The sequence below is a fragment of the Thermobia domestica genome, chromosome 2 (assembly GCF_964235325.1).
Source record: "Thermobia domestica chromosome 2, izTheDome1.hap1.1, whole genome shotgun sequence".
NCBI lineage: Eukaryota > Metazoa > Arthropoda > Insecta > Zygentoma > Lepismatidae > Thermobia > Thermobia domestica.
This window is the reverse complement of record NC_137455.1, coordinates 293,600,045-293,614,444: the sequence shown is the minus strand read 5'-3', so window position 1 is coordinate 293,614,444 and position 14,400 is coordinate 293,600,045. Positions and strand designations below refer to the sequence as shown.

Sequence of the window (14,400 nt, the reverse complement as noted above, 5' to 3'; positions counted from 1 at the left end):
GTACCACCGGGAAAATTTTCGAATACAAAATTAGCCATCGAAAACCCACATGTCCTGGGTTAGGATACTATAGATGAAAACTCTACCACTGAGTCATAAATCACCCGCTTATTAGTTTTATTAATTATTATATTAATATAAATTAATGAATGCCTGCTTATGTTAATTATTGAACAATTACATTGCATACTTCGTAAAGTCAAAAATTATAAATTTGTATTTACTGTACATAGGTATGTTGACAATAAGCGAATGTTATTATAATATTTGTTGAGATTTCTTTTCCTTCACTGCCTTTCGTCAGGTTAAAAAGTAGTTTGCAGTGCTTTGGAGCAGCTGCAGATGGGAACACGATAATGTTTGAGACATACCGGCGACTTTTTTGTGTGTGAAAATAAGACCTTCCTCATAAAGCAGTAAATAACTGCAGTAGCAATTGTCTACGTAAGTGATAAAGACATATCCAACTACAAGAAACTAATACAAGTACATATATTCATTATTGTGTTTTTCTTTTAACAGCTACTAGCTAGGGATGGCCAATTCCAGAACTTTTACTTTCCGGAATCCGGAAAGTGAAATCGAAAAAAATCCGGATTTTTCCCGAATGTCGAAATTTTTCCGAAATCCGGAATTTTTCGGAATTCCGGAAAGTAAATTTTCCGATTCCGGGAAACAAAATTTCCGGAATCCAAATTCCGGAAAATTTTGCCCATCCCTATATCCACGTAATATATAGGGAAATTTCATGAGTCTGAGTTCATCCAAGTCTTAGATCTCGAAAACTGAGTTAGTTTTACTTAATTAATAATACAAAAAGTACAAATTGATAAACGATTGTACGAACTAATGAAAACCATTTATCAACTTTTAAAGATATGTAAATCATTACACAATTTATTCTAATAATAAATATTGTTTAACAATTATTATTATTTCACACCCTTCATGAGCCTCCCGTGACGCAGAAGGATTTTTGATGACTTCGAAATGAAGTTAAGAGAAAGCAGGGCATAAATTTTTGTACATAAATTTACAAAACGTGACAAAACGAGAAAAAATGAGATGAGAAGAGGAATATTCTTTGATTTAGGATTAGAATTTAGAAATTAGATTTCTGGGTTTTCGGACATCTATGCTCATTTAGTCCGTCACGTTTGAGGGATGACGTCCCTCGGCGAGCACTATCCAGGGAAAGGGAAGGAAGGAAGCGGCCTGGGATCTATATCTTAGGTACTAACCCGGTATTTACCTGGTGTGAATGAGGAAAACCCAGGGAAACCTCATTCAGGGTGGTTGGCCTGAAAAAGCTTTAACATTTTTTCGACCGGGTGCCCACACCGGGAATCGAACCCGGGGCCGCTCGCACAGAATATTGTTTGAGAATCGAGACAATACTTCTATAAAATTTACGAGACGAAACGAGGAAACTCTATTTTTCGTCTCGTCTCGTCTCGTCTCATGTTGTAGGCAACAGTGCCCTGAATAGGTATGGGACCTTCCATGGAGATACTGTGTTACATGGATTCCTACCCTGAACTTATCTCCTCCACTACTTCAGACCAGCTCCTATGTACTGCTCAAAACTTCTAACTCTTTCTCAGCTGTTTGAGTTTGCAAGCGAAAAATGTCAGACATATATTTATACTTACTCTTTTAAAAAGATAATTTATTTCATTTAGCTTGTTTGTTTCTTCTTTGACGCAGTAAGTGTCAGCTGAAAAATGATTAAAAATTACTCGAGCTAACTTGAGCTCATTTAAACACATTCCAAGTTATCGTTCTCAAGCACTTAATCTGACCGTGATACATTCTCCTATGGTGAGGCGGAAGCTTCTCGACGGATTTAAAAAAAAAAAAATGTTCAACTTAGTTTGGGCGAAGATTCTCTCAGGGTAAATAATTTACGTAATCTTTACTTAAAAGACGGTTCCTTCCCAACCATAAACCAAGGCAAAGAGCGAATGGTTGATGAGTAATGTTTCTGTAGGGTTTTTGCGGTATTTGGCCTCGGAAATGCTTCCGATGGAGCTTAATGCATCGAAAGAGGGTGCCTGCCGGATGGATTCAATGTTACTTTAATCTCTAATGTATTCTGTGGGACGTCAAAGTCGTTAGGCAAACACTTTACTTCCTTTCGCTTTAAAAGGCTTACCAGAATCGTTAAGAATATTAATGTTAAATAACAGTTAAGGCTGGTGTTTATATTTGTTAATAATATTTATCATTCCAGAAGATTCTACTAAATTATTAAATGTGCTCTATGGTATAGTAGTTTGAATCAAAGGAGAGTATCACTGAAACACTATTAGGCTAAATAATTTATGGTATTAGATATATTAAACACATACACACACACACACAAATGTATATATATATATATATATATATATATATATATATATATATATATATATATAGGGCCGGATTTAGGGGTGCACCGGTGCACGTGCACTCCCCTCCGTTGTAAATATACACTATCTAAAATGAGAAACTAGAAGTGAAAATAGCAACATTTCCGAAACTTTCTCCTATTGTTTTTCCATTTGGAGCTTAAGAGAAAGGAGAGCTTTGCAAAAGCAATAGTTGAAGTCAATTTTCTTAACATTGAAGGAAAAGGAATCACCATACAAAACAATATAACATTTGTAAAATAGGGGAAGAAAACAGGAGAGGGGTGCATATCACTTGCGACCCTCTTTAAAATACTACCCCCTTCCTCGTTCTATGTATCAGCGTTATCAGGGATAAACAATATCGTCGCATGTCACTTTGTAGAGTTTCAGTGTGATTGATTATTTTGATAGTTATTGATGCACCCCTTCAGAAAATCCTGGATACGACCCTGCCCTATATATATATGGCAACAGCGCACGACACATGTCAAAATAAGTATTTAATAGCAAAATATTATCGTTTTGTATGAAGTAGGAATACGATGTGAGACTGGCAACTAAGCAATCGTTGTTCTACACCCACTAATGTTCCAACTTGTTTTTACTTTGGTGGGAAACGTTATTTCAAGATAAATATAAAGGGAAAAATAAAACAAAGTGAGAATAGTGTGCAGAAATAGAAAAGCTGACATATGATGTAAATGTACGAACATGTTTATTTTTTCCAGAATTATTCTATGGTTAATAGACGTTTTGAGAAAGGCACAAGTAAATTACCTATATATACTTGATATGCGCATTCCTCACATGCCAAGCGGTTAGAATGCTCACCTCCAGTGCGGTGCAAGAGGTTTGGGTCCATGTTAGAACGTTGAGTCTTTTATATGGTATGTCTCACGTCTGCTAGATAAAGAAAGCTTAATCCCGTATTTCACTTTATTTTCATATAAATTTATTTCCTGACTTTTCTTATTTTCGACCCATTTGGAATCTTTCAAGTTCATTCTTTCCGAAATTTACACGAAAACTGCATAGGTCAACACAACTTATAACTATTACTGGAAACACAGGATTCATGGAAATACATTATGCTTGTCTCATTCATTGCACATGAGTCAGCTTGGCAAAACCTTCGAACGAGATTTTATATCTTACTGTAAGTGATGCACAATGTGATAGCGTACCTTTTTTTCTTTTTTTCCCTTTCTTTTAGAAGAAGAAAACTAGTTATAATCAGTCTTTAACTGCTTAGTGCTGATCTATCTACGTCGTGTTAGTGACACCCTCTTTTGTGCATGTGTCCGACATACCTATGTTAGTGTAACTTCCCTTTTTATATCCTTCCGGTATCACTATATAAATGTGGATTTTGCAGTGTAATATGTAATGACATAACTTTTAACTTACTTAATATAATCGGGAAAGTGTTTCTATTTCATCTTAAACAGAGGACTTTGAGAATGTGAGCAAGGGCGCCCATGTTATGGTTTCCAAGGGGGATGCAAATATAAGCGAGGTTTCAAATATACTTTCAAATTTTGCTATAACTAATGTAAAAGTTCTATTGGGCTTTCGATATTCCCAAGTACGATTTCCTCTTAGGGGGCGCCTGATGGGCGCCCTTGAATGTGAGTTAAGAGCATAAAATTTAAAAACGTATGTTGAAGTGGCAATTTAAGCCCCTGTGTCAGTGAATGGGTAAAACAAATATTTGTCTTTGTGCACTATTTTATGAAGTACAATGCAATTTCTTTATTTGATTGATAAATGTATTTAGAAATTTCAGTTACATCCCCTCCCTATAGTCCGGACATGTCTCCTTCGAGTTTCTTCCTCTCTGGTCGTCTGAAGACCCATTTGCGAAGGAAAATATTCGACAGTGACAGACAAAGCCCTCACTTCTTGTGTGAAACAATGATGTAAAATTCGGCCATCTCAATTTTATAATAGTGCATTTAAGGGATGGAAAGAACGTAGAACAAGATGCATCACAACAGATGAAGAGGCTGCGTTAAGTAACACGGTCTTGTAGCCAAAGAATCAAAGTATGTTCACGTAAAAATTCTTCATCATATAGTAACTAATAATATTATAACCAACTGTGCAAAACTTATTGAACATCCCTTGTATATATTTATTTCAGTATGTTCTTCGTTGTTGTTGTTTTTCTTTTATGGAAATGCACTAATTCATTGATTGGAATTTAATATTGGTTTTTCCAGTATAAGACATCCATATTTATGGACTGGTTACTGCTTCAAGTGAATCGGGATCATTTGGCGGAGGTTAGTACTTCCACCCGAGAACAACAACGATTCTAAGCTCACCGAACACACAATCATTAGCCACATGGTCTGAACGAACACAGGCTTTGACTTGGCTGCTGTGCTGCCTATACGGTTAAGACAAGCTGGTGTCAATAGATGAAACTACTCTGGCTACAAAAGAAGAATATTTAGCAACTATAATCCTACGATACTGATTATATGACAAGAAAAATTTGTAACTTACGATTTCCAAGTAATAAAGTAGTCTAATATTGTTGAGAATATTTGAAAGAAGATACAATAATATTAAATTACCGACAAGAGCGCAGTCAGTATCATTGCTTATCTAGAAACAGAATGATTGGCTAACAACTCTCACGTTCGGTATGTGGAACTAACTATCAGAAGAAAGCTTTCCTTAACTGAACACAAGTCTAAGGAAAATAAGTAACTTAGGGTTGGAATATAGTTTATATTTGGTGATGGAATTACTAGTCAGTGATAACGCCAGCTGTAATTTCTTGAAGGGGCAAGCGGACATATTTTTAGGGGCATCTATTGTTTTGTATACCGAAAATAATAATTTTATATTATTTGACCTGCATTAAGTACAGCATGTCTGGAGAGCAGACAGTGTTACCGGGGAAGCCTGTCCCTCTCGACCCTCTCTATCGTCGTCACTGTCGCCCAGGCGGCTTTTACATTTGCTAGGACATTAGTTTCAAAACTCAAATACAATAATGCTAAAAGACAAGAAAAATATTCTCACATATATTAATACTTAGTTGTAACGGAATGATGTACCTGGGAGTATTTTTGGAAATATGAGTGTCTTATACTGGCGAAAGCGAACCGGAAACTGAAAAAGAAATCTGTGAGTTGTACGTCCCACGGTTATGCCGGCTAGGTTAAAGGAGGCGGTGATGATGAGAAACGAATGAAATGGTGGAATGAAGAAAGTGGGAGGAAACAGAAGAACCCCGTGAAAATCCACGCACACGGTGTTTGTCCACTACAAAGTTAACTTGGCGCTAGCGGGTTTTGGACCCCATGCACGAGCCACCGCGTTCCCCAAAGCAGAAACTGAGTCATCAGGAAAACATTCTTTATATTAGAACCAAATGTAAACTGCTGGCGGCCGTATTTTCGGAGATTATTTTGCGGCACAGCCTGGGTGAACCTTGTTTAACTAGGGATTTGATGAATTCAAAGCACATATGTAGGCTACATAACTGAATCACGAGCATCACCTACAAAAGCTAAGGAGAAAAATTATATATAAAAGACATAGAAAGTCAAACTTACAATTGCAATTTTTTCTATTTGCAGTGCTGACGGGAATTTCGAGGTGACTCTAGCCACAAAGGCGACGCTCAACTACACTGGCCGTGTTGACTGGAAGCCACCTGCCATCTATAAATCATCGTGTGAAATAGATGTCGAGTATTTTCCCTTTGATGAACAGACGTGTGTTATGAAATTTGGTTCGTGGACTTACGATGGGTTTCAGGTAAGTTCAGATGATGAACATTGTTTATATAAGGCTTAACTGCCGCAAATGGAGTCCCAAAAATACAAAATTGAGAGACAAATGAATGGAATCAGACGAAATACCAGCATGAAAGCAACAAACAAAATGAAGATCATCAGTATAGGTGATTGTTTAGGGAGAAAAACGAAGTTAAATTCTAGACCAGGGTTTCTCAATTTGGGGGTCGCGAAGATAAGCGGAAGAGATAAATATAATTAGAATCTAATACCGGAAAATATTTTTAAATGTTATTTTACATTTTGTTCTGATATTCAGATCTTTATTTTTATAGAGCCTACTTACTGTTAAGAATAAAAAAAAAATAGGTCTACTGAACATTTTTAAGAGGTGCAGAGTTGTTTAAAAATCAATTTAAAGGCACAAGGTATGATATAAAACTAATGAAAACTGCATATTGAAATACCAGAAAAATACAAATGCGACAAAGCCTGCATATTTAAATACAATTAAAATGAAAGCTAATGAGATACCTGAGCATGGTGTGATTTCACTAATACGGCAATGTCCGGTTCAATCTTCGTGACGCACATTATCAAGCCATTTAAAATACTCAATAACTTTTTTCCAACTCCAAGTTTTTAAATCAAAATTGGAAATCTCTTTATTTTTTATTATATGACCCAAAATGAAGGGAGATACGAAGTTTTAAAATTTTCAAACGGCCTCCATTTTGAAATAGTTTGACGGATCGGATTCGATATTTGTAATATAAATGAACTGACTAAATCTGGTTTTAATCCCTTCCCTTTTAGGGAAGTTACTGTATCTACTATATACAAGAAATGGATTCTACTATTATGGAAATAAATTCATATCGTAAGATCTCCGCAATAAGTATATTAAAAATCCAACACAAACTTATTACAAACGAAAAATTACAAGGGGGTCACTGGCAAGAGGATGTGATAAAATGGGAAAAAATGAAATGAAATCTTTGAGTTTTACGTCCCACGGTTATGCCGGTTAGGCTAAAAGAGACGGTGATGATGAATAATGAATGAAATGGTGGAATGAAGAAAGTGGGAGGAAACGGGAAAACCCCGAGAATACCTACGCACACGGTGTTTGTCCACCAGTGATAAAATGGGGATCGTGATAGGAATTAGGTTGACAACCACTGTTCTAGACTATATGAGTTCGAGTATTGATTCAATATTACGTAAACAGACAATAAAGCATAATACGAAAGTGTTTCGAACCCACTGTCTTATTAACTAACCTAGGACGTGTAGCTGCAGTATGGAAGGAAATACAGAAATGTAGAACAAAAACAAATGAGAAGAGTTGCATCTAAAAAGTGGTAAAATGGAGCAAAATGTTGCGCACTACTCCATTTTATGGGGGCATAAATTTGTAAAAACAACGAAATAAATATTTTACTTGATTTCACAATAAGATTGTACAGCCACCAGTAAAAGTATTTCCCCCCTAAGTGCTCTAATTCCATTACTTGGGGTAGAAATAATTTGCAGTTGTGAGAACTCCTGGACAGATGCTACCAAACTTACACGTAACTTTTCTCGGCACTGACAGCAGTTGGTAGCCCTGAGCAACGTGTTTATACAGGTAAAATCGGAAGTAGGTGACTAACGAAACAGCTCTCCATTCTAAGATGAATTTCTATGGTTCAGACCGTGTTGTCCAATGAACACCACATACTATTCTTAATATTGCTGTATATGTAATGTATTATTTTGTTATATATTGTATTGTTCAGAGAAATAAAAATACTGGCCATGCATGAATCAGAAAATGCTTGAAAGTAGATGAAAATATCAAATCTAGAACAACTGCTGGAAATAAGTTTGTAAATGATTTCCTCCATTTGACAGACCTTCTCCAATTCTTTTCATTCCAACATCTTTTCTTTCTGCAGAGGAGAAGATCTTGCTTGTCACACTAACTATGCATTGAAATTGATATTGAAACATTTGAAAAAGTTTGAACCTGGCCGGTATTTGAACCCGGGTCCGCCGAATAGAAGCTCATTGCGTTAACCACTTACCTACCGCGTCATTTCTTCTTCCACCTAAACTATTAACTGGTTAAAATCGTTGCATGTAAGATTCAGTCCAGTCAATAAAAGCAAATAATAATAATAAATAAATAAATAAATAAATAAATAAATAAATAAAAAGTAAAAAATAGGCTTTTGTCGGGACTAATTAGTAACAAGCTGAAACTTTGCCAGTTATTACATCATCATAAAGGGAGTATTTCCACAACAGTCTCCAACCTTGCCCTCTTGCTTTTCCCCAACGGCCCTAAACATGCAAATTTGCATACTTATATTGAAATGTCAATAACTCCATTACGCCAGCTCGTATCAATATGATTTTTTGAAGTTAGCTTCCTTACATTACGTTCTTTAAATTATATCCTTATGTGTTTTAAGCTAAAATAAATGGCGCTATTGAAATAAATTGCTGAAAAAGTAGATTTTTCGATATAATGTTCAACATTTTTGTTATTATTACTAAAAACCCGATAACGCTGCAACAAAATGTTTCAAATAAAACTTTTAGATTGTTTTATTAGTTTTAAAACGATATACGTATCAATAGGTTTATAGGAATGGAACGATGTTCAGAGAGTTCTTACCAAATTACTGCAGGTGCGGAAAAGTCATGCTGCTGGGCTGGCTAGGCGCACGCTGTACCCCGTCTTTGACACTGTCTACCTTCATGTGTCGGTTTCAGTGAGAAATTTATGAAGTTTGTATGTGTTAAGTGATTTTGTGCAGTAAAAGTGAGAAATACTTAATGAGTATCCAGTGTTTTCTTTTTTCTGTAAGGCTTTTGGTTTATAATTTCAAATGTAGGCATATATTATTATGTCTTTAGTATTCTAATTTGTTATCTTTAACTAGAACATGACATTTTTTTTACTCACTCATAATTAATTTAGTTTTTATGTTTTAAAAAAATCTACAGACAAATTTACGTTAGGATTAATTGCAAAATAGCAGTTTTCAAGTGCAAGGCAAGTATTGAAAGGATTAATCACTACATGATTATTCACAGTCAATTAAAAAAAATGGTATAAAGTATATAATATGGTTGGATAAAAACCCAAATAGGATCCATTTCAAACACTAAATTTTCAATTTAAAATACATAACTTTTTATAATGTTTTAGGATTATACAATATTTAATCATTTTGTTTTCTTCTTGGAAAATTAGTAAGTAAGTAATAATGTAAGGAACAATAGTAATAATGCAAATCGGGACCTTCGTTAAACACGATGAGCTAGCCTCAAATTACAGAACGTCTCGTGATATTTTCCTCATTGACGAATGTTTATATAATTTATTTTTAGTTAAAGGACGAAATATTGAGTAAGTCATTGTGATAATCACATAAAAAACGTCTCCTTATACGAGCTTTTGTATCTTATGTATAATTTTACCTGCGACGATTTTAACTAGCTAATAGTATAGGTGTAAGATGTAGTGATGCGGTAGGTAAGTGGTTAGTGCAATGAACTTATATTCGGCGGACCCGGGTTCAAATACCGGCCAGGTTCAAACTTTTTCAAATGTTTTAACATCAATTTCAATGCATAGTCAGTGTGACAAGCAAGATCTTTTCCTCTCCAGAAAGAAAAGATGTTGGAATGAGAAGAATTGGAGAAGGTCTGTCAATGGAGGCAATCATTTACAAACTTATTTCCAGCAGTTGTTCTAGATTGGATATTTTCATCTACTTTCAAGCATTTTCTGATTCATGCATGGCCAGTATTTTTATTTCTCTGAACAATAAAATATATAACGAAATAATACATTACATATACAGCAATATTAAGAATAATATGTGGTATTCATTAGACAATATGGTCTGAACCATAGAGATTTATCTTAGAATGGAGAACTGTTTCGTGCATCATCTACTTACAATTTTCCTTGCATAAGCGCCTGACACAATGCTACCAACTGCTGTCAAAGCCGAAAAAAGTTACGTGTAAGTTGGGTTGCATCTGTTCAGGCGTTCGCACAACTACAAATTCTCTCTACCCCAAGTGATGGAATTAGAACACTTAGGGGTGGAGATACTTTTGCTGGTGGCTGTACAAATAATTCAAGTATATCGAGATCTTACATCGTACATGTATAATAAAATAGAAATATGAAATGAAAAATATGATCTTTACAACATAGTACACTATAAGAAAGACATGACAAAGCGAGGTGCTGTATCAAGGCAGTGTACAAAGTGCTCATGGAAGTGTTGCAAGGCTGTACCACACGCAAGGAGTGTGTTTGTATGCCGTATAAAGTATTTTCTACTATCGTTGCTTAAGCGTATATTTAGCGTTCCGCTAACATGCCTTCTCCCTAAAGACGCCCCTACTCGTTAACGTTCGGGCCCTCCTGCTTCGCTCCTGATCTGACTCGTTTAGATAGCATTCGTGCTCTTCAATGCTCACTTAACACAAATTGGTTTCTGGTTATAAATTAGTTAATGTTTTATGCATTGTGGTTTTTATGTCATATTTGCACACACTGTAGTTATACACAGGACTCCTAAAGCCAATTTGTACCCATAAGTGCAACTCGTTCATTAAGAAGAATTTTCTAATGCAATAAGAGTGCATTTCCTGCTAAGAGAAGCTCATATTTGATGAATGTAGGTATTCTCTTGTGTGGCAACTTAGTAGGTCTACAGGAAATAAGTATTTTTTTGCATACATTTTGTAATTTTTAATGTATTTGATAGTAGGCTGGGCCCCAAACCACCTCTAAAAGCTTATTTACATAATACTGTGGTCGAGTGTTGTTTATAGTATTGGTTAGAAACATAGGAAAGCAAGGATTCATTGTTTTGTTACTTCTGAATAGTACGTAGTTTGCAACACTTAACAGTAGGAAGTACTAATTTTCAGCAGTAATACAATACAGGCAGAGCCGTAGCTACGTGGAGGCGAGCGGGGCGGTGGCCCCGGGCGCTGGCAGAAAGGGGGTGCCAAACGAGCAAGAAGAAAGGAAAAATGTTGGAAATGAGTAAGCGATTCGTCGCCCCGAAGAACTATTGGCGCCCTATTAAATCAATATTGTTGTCGGTTAGCAAAGAAATACAGTAGATTTGTTAAAAATTTTCTTGCTCGCTCCGCTCACAACCCGAAATTTCAGTAAGAGTTACAAGTTATTACTCTTACTTAAAGAAAATTATTATATATGATTTGTTAATGACGATGTGATATACAAGGTGCCGAATAATGACTTGCGGTGTACGCAGGAGCATTTTCAAAATCAGAAACGGTCCAAGTCGTGTTCGGAGTTTTGACACTGATGAGCTTGCTTACAAGGGACATCACCCAATTGTCCGGCTCCGATTTGAATTGTTTTTTTTCTAGCTTATAGAGGACATATATGTATTATTTGTGATGACAGAAATTTTTGCCATGGTGCAAGTTTTCTATTTTTTTTTAATAATTTCTAAGAGTTGTTGTGATGTGGTTATTAGAGATTACTGCGGAAGTCCCTTCTTTCTTTATTCCACTATTTCATTTATTTCTCATCATCACCGTTTCCTTTAGCTTAGCTGGCATAATATAAAACTCAAAGATTTCATTTCATTTTTTCCATTTCCAACATTTTAAAAGCACATAGTTTATAATGAATTGAAATTTCATTTCTTAACGATAGTATGAAATGTAAATAGTTGTAAATTTCCATAACTGTTTTCCAAGTAGATTTGTATACAACCAAAGGTAGTTTTGTCAGGTTTAGCAAAAAGTCCAAAATAAGCCTCTTGCAACAGCTCTTATTTCTATATAAAAGAAAAAGAATTAAAAGAAATAATAAAATAATGATCGCTTTTGGTTCTTGCAATGGTCCGTTCAAGCAGGTCGATAAAATTTCAGCGTATCCTAACAATAAAACCTGTTTCTCTTATATATAAAACAATAATAATAATAATAATAATAATAATAATAATAATAATAATAATAATAATAATAATAATAATAATAATAATAATAATAATAATAATAATAATAATAATAAACCACTTGGTAATGTGAGTGTAGGGGTGCCAAATTCTACTTCGCTTCGGGCACCGAAATCTCTAGCTACGGCTCTCAATACAGATGAATATGTATTTAGTTTTACATTATTCTCTAACACAATTTTACAATTTGTGGTAAATTAGCTGCTCCCAATTTGACGTTTTTGATACATTTATATGATCAACACATAATGAAAATCGAAAACATTTCCATACTGTACGGGCTATAGTTGGATATTATTAGTATATCTACAATCTATAAATCTACAAACTAACTGACTGATTGACAAATAACTTTGCCCTCAGATGGGAGCACCTCTTAATCTAGTTGGATTAAATTTGACAGGTTTCTTATTATTAATTTCTAGTTGTTCATTAAGAATTTCTTTAAATAAAAATGTATTTCCCAGAAGGGTAATAGGAATTACGTTAACATTATAATAATAGCAATAAGCATCGTCTCATTTCTAAACTTGCTAAGAGGTTTATTAGATATTACACATAAATATTAAAAACATTTATTTTCCAGGAGTTAATTAGACTAGATCATTTGGGATTAGACCTTTTTTAAGTGTATTAGAAATTGTGTAATCCTAGAATTAAAAGCGCCAACTTCTCTACTTCACGGAGTTCGATTAATGGAACATATACACATACATTACGCATGCTGATTCTGATTATCTTTAGCAGATAAACCATGCCTCACTGTACAAGTTTTATTTAATGAATTTGTCTGTTCATTCTAGGTCGATCTTCGCCATATTGACGAGGTTCAGGATTCGAAAGTGGTTGAGATAGGTGTGGATCTGTCGGAGTTTTACACATCCGTCGAATGGGACATTCTGGAGGTGCCAGCTGTACGCAATGAAAAGTTCTACACATGTTGCGAGGAGCCTTACCTCGACATCACCTTCAACATTACGATGCGACGGAAGACGCTTTTTTATACCGTCAACCTTATCATCCCCTGCATGGGCATCTCCTTCCTCACAGTGCTTGTGTTCTATTTGCCGTCGGACAGTGGAGAGAAGGTAAAACTACAATACAAAACATACAACTAATGTCTTAGATATTCAGACAGTAGTATCTATAGAAATATCCATTTGAATTTCACTTCAATATTACATCTTTTGATTCAACAGTTCACTTTCTTTACCAAAAGAAACACTTTTGGTTAGACAATTAATTTGATGAACACGATATGTGCCAAATTAAACCACATTTGAATGCAGAAAATTTGTCTCTTTGAGGTAAGTGAACATTGCAAACGTTTTTATACCATTCTTCTTATTTATATTGAATATGATGTATTATGAAAATTCTCTTTTTGACTGTTTCATATAAGATTATACACATAAATGAATATTCTATGTCTCATTACATGCTTGGCTTATTAATGTATATACTCCGCTTGGATGCCAAGCGGAATAAGTGCAAAATTGCAATTTTGCGGGAGGGAAATTTGAAATTCAACTCCTGATAACAATTCATATTTCTGTTATGTGAGCAATCCAAGTAATAGCTATACAGTATATAGTTTATTGTCTATGAAAACCTTTTTGTGAAGGTACCTATGAAGTGAAAAAAAAACTTAGTCCATTTTCCCTTTTTTTGAACTTAAGTCACTTGCCATCCAAGCGTTCCATATGAAACTGTCTGTTAGTTTTTGTATGTGAACAACCACACAAACTAATACACTTCATTCAAACAATGTATTGGTTTTAGTTTCAAATTTTTATCTCACCAATTCGTTTCTGAACTTGAGAAAAAAACTGTACTCTCATATTCCTTTTTTGTGACTTAAGCTATTCTAATATAATATATAATAGCATCAAAATATATTCACGTCCATTTAAATTTGAAACATTTTACTTGTTGCGGAAACAACGTCTGAAATACGCACTCTCCAATTACATAACTTTGTATGCTTTTCTACATCAATGATCGATTGACTAGATTATATAGATAGTCGCTAAAATTGTAAATTGATTCTGTAACAAAACTCGTAGATCACTTAGCATTGTTTGGTAATTTGAATATATCTTTCTGCAAGACTTTGTAATAATTTTCTTAGTTCTAACTGTTACACTGTGATTTTGCTCTGGTTTCTGTGGTGATTTGCTTTACAGGAAACCATTAATCACAAGTTCCATTTCAAAAAGTATTGGTGCGATTTTT

The 14,400-nt window shown here is 34.7% G+C and overlaps 1 protein-coding gene across 3 annotated transcripts in view; it reads left to right on the top strand.

Moving 5' to 3' along the window:
• LOC145678584 (acetylcholine receptor subunit alpha-like) overlaps window positions 1-14,400 on the top strand; it is a 730,942-nt gene that overhangs the window by 601,751 nt on the left and 114,791 nt on the right. For all 3 annotated transcript variants that reach the window (XM_081748902.1, XM_081748901.1, XM_081748903.1), the window contains exons 6-7: window positions 5,993-6,173; window positions 12,969-13,253. In XM_081748902.1, the coding sequence (XP_081605028.1) occupies window positions 5,993-6,173; window positions 12,969-13,253 (466 nt within the window). The remainder of the gene's footprint in view (window positions 1-5,992; window positions 6,174-12,968; window positions 13,254-14,400) is intronic.